Source organism: Telopea speciosissima, chromosome 8 (genome assembly GCF_018873765.1).
Source record: "Telopea speciosissima isolate NSW1024214 ecotype Mountain lineage chromosome 8, Tspe_v1, whole genome shotgun sequence".
Lineage (NCBI taxonomy): Eukaryota > Viridiplantae > Streptophyta > Magnoliopsida > Proteales > Proteaceae > Telopea > Telopea speciosissima.
Genome location: NC_057923.1, coordinates 6,352,109 through 6,368,244, shown reverse-complemented (window position 1 = coordinate 6,368,244; position 16,136 = coordinate 6,352,109). Strand labels below are relative to the sequence as shown.

The 16,136-nt window shown below is 38.2% G+C and overlaps 1 protein-coding gene across 1 annotated transcript in view; it reads left to right on the top strand.

Moving 5' to 3' along the window:
* The first annotated feature begins 5,315 nt into the window (after positions 1 to 5,315).
* The window catches only part of LOC122670835 (lysine-specific demethylase REF6-like), a 44,771-nt gene continuing 33,950 nt past the window's right edge, over positions 5,316 to 16,136 (top strand). Inside the window, exon 1 of the mRNA XM_043867843.1 lies at positions 5,316 to 6,396. Within this exon, the coding sequence (XP_043723778.1) occupies positions 5,544 to 6,396 (853 nt within the window). The 5' untranslated portion in view covers positions 5,316 to 5,543. The remainder of the gene's footprint in view (positions 6,397 to 16,136) is intronic.

The following is a 16,136-nucleotide window of genomic DNA, read 5'->3' as shown; positions in this document are numbered from 1 at the left end:
GTGACATACAAATTTCTTCTTATTTTATATCATGATAAATCCTCTCAAAAATAATATCTATTGTTAACAAATCTGAAAAAATATGTGTGAGGTAGAGGGGGACAGTTTCATATAAAAAAGGGAGACACTTTCAACTCATGTTGTTAGGTAGTTTATTTGATCCTTGAAAACGGGCAGAATAGAAAATTCATGTGGACGTGTTAGGTAGCTCCTCTTTAGCGAACTTTTGTGGAATTGGGGAAGTGCTTGGTGTTATCAACAACCATTGTCCATTGGTTTGTTTTTTTGTGATTTTTAACTCTTTCCCCTTATTATGGCTTTTGTGGAGGGGGAAGAGTCGGTTAACGTGTGAACCCCTCTTGCCTCTTTAAGTGTTTGACACAAATGAGTGTCAGCAATGATAAAGGTGAGCAGCATTTCCTTTGGAGGTGGGAGATGGTCACCATCACCCAATCATCCTTTTTATTCCAATCTTTTTCTTGGGACGTGCTCCCATAAGTTAGTTAAAACGAATATTAATATACTAGACTAAAAATGATAATACTGTAGTGCATCATCTACTTGAGCCCGCATGTATCGGCATCTCCCATATCAAGTCAATGGATGCATTAAAGGGAGTGTCTCACAATTCACGTCTAACTGTCTAAGGGTTTCAAACGGTTAGAGAGAAGAGAGGATTTAAAGTGTCAAGAGGAAAGATAATGTGAGAGGACGGTTATTACCAACATTGTGTATATCATTTTTCCATAAATAGTTAACGAAAAAGGAGTGGGGTCTTGCAACGCCCATTGTGTGGCTGTTGGAATGGACATATCATCTGTCGATGTTACATAATAAATATTTTGTGACATTTAGAAAAATAATTATCAGATCTGTCTAACAATAATAATTCACATTTTCTTTTTTCAGTATAGACTACTTAACCCTAGAAAGAAAAAAAAAATTATTTGTATTGAAGGACTTATCAAATGGAAGTTAGAATCTCATGGCAATCTTCAGTAAAAGAATTGGATTTTTGTTGGTCAAATCTAAGGGTGTCTATTGGGACAGTTCCCGGTATTTGGGAGGGAACGGTACCGGTACTAGTACCAAAAGTGCCAATCCCAGTACCGTCTCATTTAGTTAACCGGACCAAACCTATATCCCAATCCCGATTACTAACGGGACGAGACGGTATCGGTTCTTAAACGGTTCTAGGCATTGTAGAAAAAGGTAGAAGAAGTTTAATTGTTTCTAACAAGGCAGGTTTAGTGTTGTGGAATTTTTTCAGTATCATGAAATCTAAGTTGTCTACTGCTTTTTATAAAATAACTTAAATTATGAAATCATAGTTTTACTTCTTCAACCTCCCTTAGATCACATGTCATAAGCTCCTTATTTTTTTAAATCTAAAGAAGTCCTAAAAAATGGAAGAATCCCGTTGTGTTTCCTCTTTGATTTTTCCAAACAAAACTCTAGAGACAAAACTAAGGTTGTTGACCTGTTGTTCCTCTTCGTATTCAAAAGGCAATTAGTGAAACCCTAATGAATCGTAATTCTTATACCTTAATATTTAAAAAAAAAAAAAAGATCTTATATACTTTTTCTTTTTAAACGGTACTAGTAGTGTCGGTACCATCCGGTACCTAATTGGTTTTTCGGTACTAGTACCGTTGGGAATCCCGTCCCAGAACCATCCCATCCCATTTATCGTTCGATATCAAAATCAGATACCAATACCGTCCCATTTACTAATGGAACGGTCCGATACTGGGTTTTAGCGGGACGGTATTGGGACGGTTCCCGATTCCGGTCCCAAATTGACACCCTTAGTCAAATCCATGGGTGGGTTTTGAAATATACTAAATGTGGAAGCGAATGGTTTTCATGAATGAGAATTATTATTGTCATAATAGTCTGTTATTTTTCTAGATATCACATACCTTTTGGATTCTTACCAAAAACAAAAACATACCTTTTGGGATGAAAGTACTTCACTTGTGTAAGGTGTCAATGGGTGGGGTAAGAATGTATAAATGGTATCTTGGCTTTAGTTCAAAGTGGTGTAAGAATGTAGAAAGGCGGGTGAACCCGAATCACCTATCCATACGTGAACGTTTCATATGCAGTTTTGTGATAATAAATGTCATTTTACTTTCATAAGTACCCCTCTAAGCATTCTTAATATAAGCATTGAGCCGCATTTATGGAAGCAAAAAAACCATGTGTGGCCACAAAACCATACATGAAGTGTAGGAAACACGATTTTCCAATGTAAGATCAGATGGTATTCAAATGCAAAATCAAGACCATTAGATTCTGATCTAGCGATAATTGTGGGGTTTAAGATTATTATAGCCAACTCAAGATTTAATTGTCATCCAATTGATAATATGAGATGAGTCCAGATCAGGTTCTCGTAAGCCCTTAGGAGTACATATGGAATCCAAGAGAGTGAATGGATTTCATCTATGCACCTAAGGGCGTTCGAAATGTGTTCTTGTATGGGAACCTAATCCAACCTTATAAAACTGCAAATTTTTTTTTTTTGATGAAAATGTAATCACACAAACCACATACCAATCCTAAAAGGTTAACCGACTTTTAGGACCGTGGAATGGCCGATATACACAACACACACCCGATGTGGGACTAAACCCACAAACCCCTTCTTTTTTTGATGAAAGTGTAATCACACAAATTACACACTAATCCCAAAAGGTTTACCAACTTTTAGGACCGTGGAATGACGGATATATACAACACACACCACACTCACACACCCGATGTGGGACTAAACCCAAAAATCCCTTTTTTTTTTGATGAAAGTGTAATCACTTAAACCAATATAAAACTGCAAGTTATTGCTTATTGCCCATTGTTTTTCGGATTTGGATTCTGTGACCTGGGGTTGTGCGGCCATCGTGCTACGTGCAACTCTTAGGTCACCACTTCAGCACATATACCCATCCAATGGTTGGGTATCGAGCTCCCTTCAAATTTGAATTTTGAATGGCATTTTTAAGGAGTTCAATGCCCAAGCATTGGATGGACATCTATGTTGAGGTGATAATAAATTGTGCGTAGCACGATGGCTGCAAAATCCTAACCCGCAGAGGAGCCCAATCTTATTTTTCTATCTCACCTTGCTCTAATGCATTCATTTGCTCAGAGACAAGTATCTCTACTTTGTTAAGGGAAAGAGAGAGAGAGCTGGGAAGGAAATAAAAAGGTCAATTCAACTAAGAAAGGTTTTCTCATTGTCACCTACTAAAAACAAAGTAGGGACAAAATAAAAGCAGTTATTTTTGCAAGGGTTCTCAGTTCTCAGAGCCCAAAATTAGCCAAAAACAAACGTTTTGTTTTGTAACGGCTCAAAACGAGGCGTTTCGTTTCTTTTTGGGGAAAAGAGGTACTAGTGAAATACATTTCTTTCTTTGGAGTGAAATATTTTTTTAACAGTTTTACGTTTACCACCAGTGTGAAACGTTTCTTTTAACACCCCCTCCCCCAAAAACAAAGAGGGTGCATGGCTGTACATGGGAGGATATTTCATTAAATAAGAGGGCATATAATGGAATATAAGGCTGAAATTTGTTTTCTTTTGTTGGTAAAAGGGAAAAAGGTTGAAATTTGACAAATGGTCGATTTAGACTATTTCCTAGACATATAAATAGTTGAACTTTCCATACCACTCTTTCATAATGGTCGGAAAAAAAAAGAGGTGACAACTACTAGTGCAGCTGGAATGAGCCTCGTATGGTATAACGTTTGATTTCTAGTATTGAACTTTCTATTCCTCACCTAGTCACTATCTCAACCCTCTTTGTAATACAAAAAATAAAGAGGGATATTCTTGGTTATAACTATTTGACATGAATAAATGTAATGGTCCCATGTAGAACCCATATGGATGATACCATTTTTTAGACTCTTATTGATGTAGCATGTATAGTTCTTTTAAAATTGGCATTGCGGAACTCTCCCCCTCCCTCCCCCTAATTATATAATTTGATTGCATGAAAATTTTAATTAGATGTACATTACTGTTTTTGCACTACCATACAAAGAGCTCTGCCTCAAAAGTAAGGACTTTCAGTGTTACACAACCCCCCCCCCCCCAACACACACAGAAAAAAAGAAGAAAGAATGCAACCCAAGTCTAAAAACACGAAATCGAGATTAGATTGTTTTTTGGGTTGATTTTGATCCGATTCAGATCGAAATCGACCTGGATTGGCTCCATGATGGAATTTTTAATGCCCTAATCCTAGTTCCATATAAATATTGACTGAGCTAGATCAAATGGAATCAAGATCGACCTCGGCCTATTTCAATCTTAATTAGGCAAACTATCCGATCTAATCCCGATACTAGAAACCCTAATGCAACCCCTACACATTAATAAAAAAATTATCTATAAACCGACAACAAAGGGAACACTAGCGCCCTCTCTTTGTCTCTTTCCTCATCACATCAAATAATCTCTTTATCTCATTTCCCCTGTATTGTATGGTTAAAGAACCCTTTTCCATTGCTAACAATTTCCTATTAATAAATTAGAAAAAAAGTTTTCTATAGAAGAGTGCACCACCCACGCCTAGACTCAGTAAAAAATGAAATAACCGCACCCCTGTCCCAAATGAAAGGTAGAAATCCCATCCCCATGATGCTCCAACACCTTCTCATTGGCCCTGAGCACACATAGGGGCACACTACCCCCACAGAGAACTCTCACCCCAATAAATTACAGGAGAAGGTTCCCACTTCCCACGTCCATAGAGGGGAGTATCCTTACTTTACACTTTCACCAATCAGTGCGCACAAAATAGTTTTGTCCAAAAGGGGGCCCACATGAATAGAAAGGTAAGAGATTATTATCCACAAGATCAGACTCTGTGAGAGTGTAAAAATGCATCCCCACACAGTCAGTATGGGATCTTTTCCCCCAAATAAATAATCTGTATTTCTTTTGTTGGGAGGTGTGAAGGAACCTTAAAAGATTCTCATGACATGTACTTGGGAGATATGGTGATAATTGCGCATCACCATCTTTCATAATGAACTCAAAAATAAAATAAAAAAAATTTATAAACCCACCCAATCAGAGTCATCAGACCTTTCACATTTTTTAAAGTAAATATTTATTTCAGAATTTTCAGTGTATTTCTAATTTTTATTTTTCCTTTAGATTTAATTGTTTCTGGTTTTTTTTCGGTTGATCTAATTAGAATTGGGTTTGGCAAAAAATCAGAAATTTAAATAAAAATAATGTCATTTATTACATTTATTATTTAACCCTCCAAAAGGCCAAATCCAGAATAAAAACTTGTCACATTTCGTCTCTTGCATTGGCCCCTCTTCCTTTCTGACCGTTTATCCTCTGCTCAAGACTCAAAGAGTGAAGCAGGGCAGAGTAGAAGGAGCAGGTCAAAGAAGAAACGGCAGGGAAGGTTTTTTTATCTATTAGAATAGTTGGTTTTCTCTTCGCGTTTTCTCCTTCTGGCTAATGGGTGTGAGAGACTGTAAATGAGAGTCTCCATCTTTTGTCTCTCATCCCATTAATGGCAGCTGCAGTAGCAGGGGCAGAGCCACCTCCAGAGGTATTTCCATGGCTCAAAACCCTACCTGTGGCACCGGAGTATCACCCAACCTTGGAGGAATTCCAGGACCCAATCTCTTACATTCTCAAGATCGAGAAGGAAGCTTCCAAGTACGGCATCTGCAAGATCGTTCCTCCCCTTCCACCATCGTCCAAGAAAACTATTATTGCTAATATCAACCGTTCGCTTGCTGCCCGAAACCCTAACTCTAACCCTAAATTCCAACCCACATTCACTACTCGGCAGCAACAGATCGGCTTCTGTCCGCGGAAGCCGAGGCCGGTTCAGAAACCGGTATGGCAGAGTGGTGAAACATATAACCTCCAGCAATTTGAAGTCAAAGCGAAGCATTTTGAGAAGACCCACTTGAAGAAAATTGGGAAAAAGGGACTGTCGGCGCTGGAAATTGAAACTCTGTTTTGGAAAGCTAGTGTGGATAAACCCTTCTCGCTGGAGTATGCAAATGACATGCCTGGGTCGGCCTTTGTGCCTATTAATGGGAAGAAGTGGCGTGAAGCAGGGGAAGCAACTACTGTTGGAGAGTCTGCATGGAATATGAGAGGAGTTTCCAGGGCGAAAGGCTCCTTGTTGAGGTTCATGAAGGAGGAAATACCGGGTGTGACTTCACCAATGGTTTACATAGCGATGATGTTTAGTTGGTTTGCTTGGCATGTAGAGGATCACGATTTGCATAGTTTAAACTATTTACATATGGGGGCGGGGAAGACGTGGTATGGTGTTCCCAGGGAAGCGGCGGTTGCATTCGAGGAGGTCATCAGGGTGCATGGCTATGGGGGAGAGGTTAATCCTCTTGGTGAGTAAATTACTCTATCAAGGAACAGAGCTTCCCCTGTTCTCTTATTTGGATGTTATGCCATGTTCACGGGTTTTGCGTATTTGCCATTGTTTCTTAAGTTCAATTTGAATTGTTTTCTATGATCATTAATCATTATAATCTTAGAGAACGATTCCAGTTTTTAATATGCATTATTGGTATTGGTGTTTCCCCTGTTGTGCCCTATCAGGATGGTTTTTGGGGAGGTTAAAAAGGAAGAAGTGTTATGGATAAGAATTCTTGATTTATTTTTGAGAGAAACTAGGAACAGATGATTGGAGATGTGCAATCGATGTTTTTGGGATGATACTCTAGTCTATGCAACCTTACATGCTAGCTGTCGTTGCTTATTATTCTAGAGGGCACGGGTTGGGTGTCTATGCTAGAACTAGTGGCAATGTTGGTGTTGGATCTTAAATGATTGTCTTTTGTTTGCACTACACTGGCTTACCTCATTGTAAGTGAGGTTTGCTGGAAGGTTTTAGGTTGTGAAACAGTACTGATGTACTTATCCTTTGCTGATTCATCTAGACTTCTTCTCTCAAAAGTATTTGGTACACCATAAATAAGAGAAGATTTGGTTGATTGTGCTATTGTTTGCGTCTCGATGAAAGGGTAGCTTGTTATTCTTATTGTAACCTCTATATATAAGTTGTTTTTAAAGCAATGTTAGGAGGCTACCCTGGGGGACTTTGAAAAGAATCGAATTACTGCAATTTTTAGTTGATTTTTAACAATGATTATGCTCTGACAACGGAAGGTTATTGCTGCATTTTAAGACCCTTTTGTCTGAAAGTTCTATTTCATTCAAGGAGGTGATTTGAGCAGGAGTTGCTTAGTGGGAACTGGGAATAGAAAATGGGAAGTGCAAATATGTGGTTGGCGCTGTAGCTGGTCTAAGGGTCTAATGGTAATAATATAGGTGGATTTTGTGGAAGTGCATGTCTCAAGAGTCAAAACATTCCCATTTAATAAGGTGCCTGCCTTGCTAGGTGTATTTCTTATATTTTGGATTCTTTTCCTGACTATATTGACAAAAGAGCTTCCTCAGTGATAACAACAAAAGTATGCATACCTTCCCATTTTCCATTGATGGGGTCTCCAGAGCGAATGTAGCAGAAGAACTTTCTAACCATTGGATACATATATTTGAGTGGTCCTCTTGAAAAATTGGAAGACGTGGAAAGATCTTCCAGAATTTGATGGAGGAGCATGTTTAGATGGATGGGCAATGTTGATTTGTTACAGTGTAACCTGAAGCATGAAGGTGTCTTAAGTTCTATCAATATCCCTCCTTGCTCTCCAAATGTGAAGCAATGTTGTTTGGAGCTGTGGGTAGTTGAAGTAGTGATATATAGTGTTGTTGAGCTGTATTTCCAGTTCATGACATAATAATTAAATGACAGTGACTGATATTGCTAGGGCTTGTGATTTTTTATTATGTTTTTCAGATACATTGGTCTCTTATCTTTATAGGAAGGTACTGATGCAGCAACCAAAGGGAAGAGCAGAAAGGGATTTAGAAAACCCTAGCCTGGGGGTTCTTGGCTTTCTAGCTCCAGCTGTGGGTTATAAGATTTTCTATTCTCCTTTTAGTCTAGTTTTCTAGTTCTACTATGGCTTTGAGTTTCTGTTTTGTTTATGTTCCTAGCAATGTAGATACTGGTTTGAGTGTTCAAATCAGTAGTCAAAACAAGATCTTTTAATCAAAGGAAAGGTTCAGATTAGGGTGATTTAAAATAAAACAAAATCAAATGGTTGAAAGGGGCTGGAATCAAGGTCGAGTGTAGGGAATATGGAGGGGAATGATTGCTGAAAGTTTCAGTCCAATCGGGTGGTTAGATTGGGAGTTAAGGGTGATTCCTACTAGCAATAGGATTAAGGGTAAAATAGTAATTAGCTACTGCAATTAGGGTTCAGAGGCTGAAGGTGAAGTACAGGTTTCAGATATGAATATAACCTATAATCCGTAGCTTAACAGGTTCAGCAAGTCAGAATAAGGATCAAATCTGAAAGCAGGGTTTAACAAGGCTAGGGGTAAAGTAGAGATTTCACAATATCAGCCAATCAGCTGGACAGATTTGGCAAAGATTTGAATCGAGTTCTTAAGTTAGGATTCTTAAGCTTTGATTAAAATTTCAGGCAAATCCAACGGTTGGTTTGCTTAATCTAAAAAAAAGCCTTGTATATTAATGTCTAGAATTTAGGGTTCTAGTTGCAGAAAATTTAGAACAAAACTTACTTGAATATGGCTAAGATCTGGAAATAAGAAACCAATAACCAGCAGTAGCAAGAGAGCAAGAGCACAAGATAGATCCACCTGGGCTTCATACCGCAAGGTGTCAAATTGTCAATTGGATCAAACCCCAATCCCTCTCCTTGATCATACACAAGGGGCTTCTTGATCAAACACAAGAGATCTTCAATGGAAAAGAAGAGCAGCAAAACAACTTAATTTATCAAATTCGTGTACACTGCTTGCCCCATTTACAACCCCTTATATAGAAAACTCAAAATTAGACTTCTACACTAAAAAGGGAAGTTTTGTAATTCAGCCCAACTAAAACACTTAATAACAATTACTTGCAACTTAAATTGAACCACGTAGAACCAGTTCAATTGAATTAACCCAAAACAACTTAAAATAAACTACATCCTAATATTGGAAATCCCGTATGCAGTCTTACTACCAATGTTTTAGGCCTATAAAAGTGTCCTATTACATTAAAACCCCAATGGACCAAAGGCCCAATTTGTATCAAACCCAACCCTAGGCTTATTCCTAATAAAACAAACCCATTTCGGTGATGAATCTGCATCACCTAGTCAAGGTAGGAGTTCATAATTTTTGTTGTATTTGGAATTGGTTAGAAAATGGGCTGTTTGCCTATAAATACATGTATACATGTCCTGGTGGCATGTTTTTCATGAATACAAACTCTGTTTTTCAGCAAACCATGTGGATATATTGCGCCCAATTGAGGTGGGTTTCTCAACAATCTTGGGTGGATTTCCTTGAGTGTATATGGATTCCCTGCTCAACTTCCTTTCTATTTTCTGATATAATTCTATCTTATTGAGGTGCAGAATCTTTATCAAGTTCAGGTCAGAAGCTCTCTTCATATACTGTTGTTCATCTATTTTTTTTATTGCATGTGAGCATCTTTTTTTTCCCTTTCAAAATTCTGCTTGCTGTTTCTGATTTGAATTATCAGTTTGCCCTCTGTTTTCAAGTCCTATTCTGTTTTCTGGTCTTCTATAACTTGAATACATAAAGTTTTGTTATTTGTCAGAGTTCTGAGTTTTTTTTCCTTTTCTGTTATGAACATACCCTGTTCAGAGTTTTAGAAATCAGATCAGACTTCAAGTATAAACTGATCAAACCACACCCTATATTCTGTTGGAGAAATAGGTCTCTTTGATTTGGACCGACAGATCTGTATCCCTATAGCACTTGACTGGAGTATCAGTCTATTTAGACTTTAGTTTCTCAAGCTCTTAAATTTCTCCTTGAATTCTAGAGTTACCCTGTTTTCTTTCCTTCTATATCTGTTCTGCACTTTGGGTTGCCCTATTTTCTGTCCCATCCCTAGCAGATTTTATAACATTAAATCCTGATTAAGGATTAGGTTTTGAGGTCTATATACATTAGGTGTGCTTAGTTTTTGAACAATCTGATAGACTGGTTGTTGTGTTAACTTTTATCAGAAACATCTAGATTTTTTGTTCAGTCCCCTCTTTAAAAGTTTGTTCTTGTGGTTATGATGGCCTTTCGTAACTTATGATGCAGATGCACTGGCCTGGCTGGACACAAGCAAGGCCCTGTTTGGAAGCCCAGGTCAAGGAGAACCAGGCCTAAATTTGGCCTTCAGTGCCAGTAGGGAAGTTAGGATATATTTTTTTGTCGGGGATATTTTTCTAAATGCTCTGATACCAGTAGATTTCCAGGATACCAAATAAAATATGCAGTAATGAAAGTAAATATGCAAGTGAAAACTTGAAAGAGTCTGCGGAAAATAAAGCTTGTGTGTGCTTAGCAGGTGCTGCAGTCCTTAATTTGGACCGGTCGCGGCACTCGGAGGGGTAACCTCGGTGGTCTACCGTTTTGCAGGTAGCCTTCTGCTGTGCTAAGTAGGCGGCTGAGCCGGCCAATATTTGAAGATAAAGAGAGTAAAATCTTGAACTTTATATTACTCTGAGAATTTGAATTACACTCTTGATTTCAGGACTTGAGGTAAGCTTGAAGATAACTGTTTAACTTACAGGTGACTTTGACGGAAACTTGAAAGCCTGAGATAAAGGCTAAGACTTGAGGTTACAGACTTGGACGAACACTTGAAGTGGAATCTTAGTTACAACTTGAAGAACACTTGAGGAACACTTGATGAATTACACTTGAAAAAAAAAAAATTAAAATACTGGAAGAACACTTGATGTAAGAACTTGAAGAGCTGAGCTACAATAGTGCTGCTTGCTTCTATTTTCCTCTTCCTAGGTTCTCCTCCTTCTCTTGGAGAAGATGAAGGGTCTTATAGAGCTTTGGAGGCCTTGGACGCTTTACTTTTCCACCGAAAGCAAACCTTATCTTGAAGGAATCTATGGCAGAGCGTAGAAGCATGTGGGCGTGGGCCCAGAGTCTTGACTTGGGAGGCAGAGGCGCCGAAAGTAGTCTTGGTCAATTTTACTATTCACCACTTTGTCGGTAGAACTTGGAATCTTTGAGAAGATGCTTCAAAAACCGCACCGAGGCATTCCACGTGTCGAAACACTGTTTTCCTCATTGGTTTGGTTTAGATGGTTCACTGTATTTGAATGGGCCCAGGTGGTGGCTTGACTATCTAGGACCGAGAGATAGTAGTAGGACACGACTTTTGATACGACCACGTGTCGATTCTTTGAGCCATTCTTATGATGTCGTCATGGCGACGATTCTCCAACATCGGGGTTTAGAGACTAACCCATGGGCTTAACGGCCCACTTTTCTTGAAGTTTGGCTCATGGACCTTCTGGTGGACCTTGTTGAAGAGAGTTGTTGGTGGCGAGTCCACCCATCGTCCGGTCTTGGGCAAATTGGCCTTTATGGAGGTGGGGTCATGGACCCAACACTTGAGTTGGTTTCTTCTTTTTCTTCTTCTTCTTGATGTCGAGGGCAGCCAGGTGGGCCTCTATTTACTTGTTTTGCTTTTAGCTTGAGGCGTCTCTCATTCTTGGATTTGTCAGATCCTTCTGCGAGGGCCCTTGAGGGGTAGCTTTTGTGAGGGATTGACAAGGGCCTCGGGGTGCATCTTTTTAGATCACACTTGTCCCACCACTTGACTCTGAAGTTCCTTACTAGGAGAGGGATAGAGCAATCAGGGCCTTCAGATTGCCCAACTGCATATTCCCAATACATGATCCATGCCAGACGACAGTGGATGAAGAATCTTAGGAGATCTGGCTGTTCAGAGATTTGTTCGGTGTGCTGGCAGAAAATGCTGAGAGCATCAAACACTTGATCAGGCAGGATGTCATTTATTGGTCCATAGGCGGCCCACCAACGAGTGAACCAATTTGGAATTGGGCTAGAAAACTTGAAGTCAAAGCAAAAGAACCAGGAATGTTGGTTCTTACTATTTTGGAACAGGAAGGCATGGTGCCATGCATCCATATAATCAAAATAATGATATTCTTGAGGTAGGAAGGTTTGAGAGAATCTTTTTGTAGTGAGGGGATGTGTGCCCCAATCCTTTGAACTGATGATTTGAAGAATAGTTACTGAAGTATGGGTAACTAAATTTGGTTCATTTTTATCAAAATTTTGTTTGATACGGATGAAATCCGTATCAACAAGGATAAATTCATAGAACTCTTGATTTTTTGAACTGTTTGGGGAATAGTAATTCCATCCTTGGAAGAAAGCTCTACGAGCTATTTCAACCGGAGTATTGCAGCCTTTGGTGAATTGATCATCAAGGGCAAAGATGTCTTGATAGGACTGTTTGAGGATATACTGACTTTTGGGTAGATTTTGGGAAAGAGCTGGTTTGGATACTGTTGAGGAAGAACCAGGCCTAGAGAGTTGTTGGGAAGACCTTGTGTTAGGGACCATTTGAGTGGGTACTGCTAGCCACGACTTGGGTGAAGGGGACACTTGCAACTCTTGTTTTGGAAGGGAGGCTTTCACCAATTGACTTGAAGGGGCTGACTTGGCATAGGAACTTTTAGACTTTATGCTAGGTTTGGGGGCTCCTTTGGAGCCATGATAGTAGAAATGGTTTTGGGACCCTGCAGAAATTCACGGGTCAAGAAATCAGGAATTGAATTCATATCTCCTTTTATGTAAGTTATGTCAAAATCAAAACTCGATAAAAGGGCTTGCCATCTTGCAAAAATCTGTTTTGAAGCAATATTTTGAACATCATTTTTTAAAACTTGTTTTGCGGCACTGCAATCAACTCTTACCAAAAATTTTTTGTTTAATAAATCACTTTGAAACTTTTGGATGCAAAGAACTATTGAAAGGATTTCCTTTTTAATGCTACTATAATTTTGTTGGGCTGGGTTCCAGATTCCTGAAGCGAATTGGACTAATTGTTCTTTATCATCTTGGACTTGTTTAAGGATGCCTCCATATCCAAGTTCAGAGGCATCAGTTTCTACTATCTTGAAAAGTGCAGGATCTGCAAGTTTTAAACAAGGAATTTCTTTAACTAATTTCTTAATATCTTGAACAGCTTTGGTATGACTTGAAGTCCAAGGACTGGGTTTTTTCTTGAGCCTAGAGTAAAGGTCTTTACACAGCTGGCTAATTTGAGGAATGAAATCTCTGACATAGTTTAGGCTTCCTAGAAACCTTTGTAATTGTTTCTTATCTAGGATTTGGTCAGGGAATTTATTCGCAAAAGCTATGGATCTTTCTATTGGGATAACTTGATTCTGGTAGATGTAATGTCCTAAAAATCTAACCTTGGTTTGGAATAACTCCATCTTTTTCTGGGAAAGAACTAAACCACTGTTTTTCATGGTGTGGAAGAAACTCCTAAGATGTTTGAAGTGTTGTTCAATGGACTTGGAGAAGACTAGAACATCATCAATATAAACTATTATGAACTGGCCATATGGGTTTAGGATGTCGTTCATAATGTTTTGGAATTCACTAGGGGCATTTTTTAAACCAAAAGGCATCACGTTCCATTCATAATGCCCAAATGGTGTGGTGAAAGCTGTTTTGTAACGGTCTTCTTTGTGGATTTGGATTTGCCAATATCCAGACTTGAGGTCAAATTTTGAGAAGATTGTGGCTTGGTAAAGTCTTTGAAGTAACTCTTTTTTATTTGGTATAGGATATCTAATCCATTGTAAGGCTTCATTTAAAGGTTTGTAGTTTATGACAAGTCTGGGTGTCCCTCTCTCTATTTCAGCGTTCTTATTAACGTAGAAAGCCGCACAGCTCCAAGGTGACTTGCTCTTTCTGATTAAATTTTTATTAAGAAGATCTTGAATTTCTTTTTTACATATTTCTTGTAGTTCTTGGGTCATTTGGATAGGCCTGGCTTTTGTAGGGATGTCCTTACCTGAAAAGCTTGGTTCATAGGGAAGATGAACAATGTGCCTATGTCTATGCCAAAAGGCATCAGGAAACTCTGAACAGAGTTCCTTCTCAATTTGGGCCTTGGTGTTAGAAATTTGTTTTTGAATTGTTCTTTCTTGGAGTTTTTGTTCAATGGTTCTATGGTTAACTTCTTGTTTTAAATATTGCGGTGTTTTTGTTTATTTTGGATTTGACTTATAGTTGATGTTCGAAATGGCAATCTGTTTTAAGTAGGTCTATTTCTTTTGTTTTAGCTTGTTCAAAAAGCTGGAAATGGACTTGTTTTCCTAAAATGGTTGTTGTAATTCCTTGATCCGAAACAGTGAAAGGTTTTATGAGTTCTAGGAAAGGTTGTCCTAGGATAACTTCAGTGTTAAGGTCTTTTACTAAAATAAACACCTGTTTTAAACAAACTCCTTGGTTGCAGATGTGAACATCTGACAATTTATAATTAACATTAAGTCTTGACCCATTTGCCCCTGTTAACTTCTGGGTCGTCTTCTCAAAATACTGGGTTGGGACTAACCCTTCTTGTATGCAATTCATTTGAGCCCCTGAGTCAACCAGGGCTATGGTACTGATCTTGTGGGTTGATGATATGACAATAGTTATATTGACATACCACTGTTGACATTTTACTTTGTTTACAATATCAATAAAATCTTCATTATTGTTTGGTAAAGTTTGTATACTGTTGTCTTCTTCTTCTTTTTCCCCTAATTCGATCTTTTGCTGGAACTTCCTTAAACTTGCTATGTCTGCTTTTATATTTTTTATTTCAGTTTTCAGATCGTTTGTAGTAGCTTCTAGACTGGCAATTTTAATTTGATCTGGATTTTGGGAAGAAGTAGGGGTCTTATCAAACTTCTTATAAATATTTTTTATGTTATAAGGGGTTGCCTTAGTTTGAGGTTTTGATGAAGATACTTGTTGTAATAATTCTTGAGCATGTTGAAGATACAAAGTCTTGGTATGTTTATCTTTGATTTGATCAACGAAGTTGAGAAATTCTTCTGGTTTGTTAAAGTTTCTAATTTCTGGATTTGTTCGTATCATGTTGATAGATTTTGATGATTCAGAATCATCACAATTTTTACAGAAAACTCCTTGGCTACAATTACAAGGAGAAACCTGTTCATCACTATCACTGTTTGACTCAATTTGGTTTAACTCATTTTCTTGGGTTTCTGTTTCACTTTCGGAACTATTTTGACCCAAATCGGCTAAGAGTTGGATTTTGGTATCATCAGGCATTATAAGTGAGTTGATCTTTTTTGCAAGTCTACAGTATTTGGCTATGTGGCCTGGTTTGCCATAGTTGTAACATCCAATCTTGGTGTTTTGGGTTGGTCTTGATTTTTGGAAGGTTCTCTTATAAGGTCTATGTTTCTTGGGGCTGGACCTATTATCTAGGTTCTTATCTGGTTCCTTTTGAGTTTTGTATTTACTTGAGTACCTATTTTTTCTGTTGTGCCTGTGGCTTTTATGTTTCTTTTGGGATATGATTTTTGAATCAAATCCGAACTGTTCACAGAATCCTCCTAATTCTTTCTTGTAGGATTTTGATTCTTTTCTAATTTGTTTCCTGAGTTTGATGTCTGTACACAAAGCCAATCCTTCTTTGTGAACAAGACTTATGAGATCTCCATAGGTGAGGGTTTGATAGGGTATTTCCCTGTTGTTTTCTTCTCTTAATTTTTGTTTGAATTTCTCAGAGAACAAACTGGGTAATCCAGTAAGAAACTTCTCTTTCCAGCAAGGAAGATTTGCATCTTCCCTAGTTAGAACCTTGGTCATGAATGTGTCTTTATACCACTTGAAATCATGTAGTTTTTTACATTTGAGGTTTGATAATTGTTCAGAAGATCTGTCCTTGAGTCTTATGGGATCCCCTAAAAAGTACTTGGTTATACTAAAAATTAAAGTGTTTACTGCGTCTTCAACTGGTTGGTTTTCAATCATTATTGGTAAACCTTGTTCATTAGTTTGGACGGCATTTAGTATGTATTCTTTTTCAGTTGGAGTGAGAACATTGTCCCACCAGCCTTTTAATTGACCTGTAAACCCAGAAATAATAATTTCTGCAATGGCTTGGTCAGGTATGTTCTTGATTCGATGAGCATTGCTCACCATGGTCATTTCTTGAAGT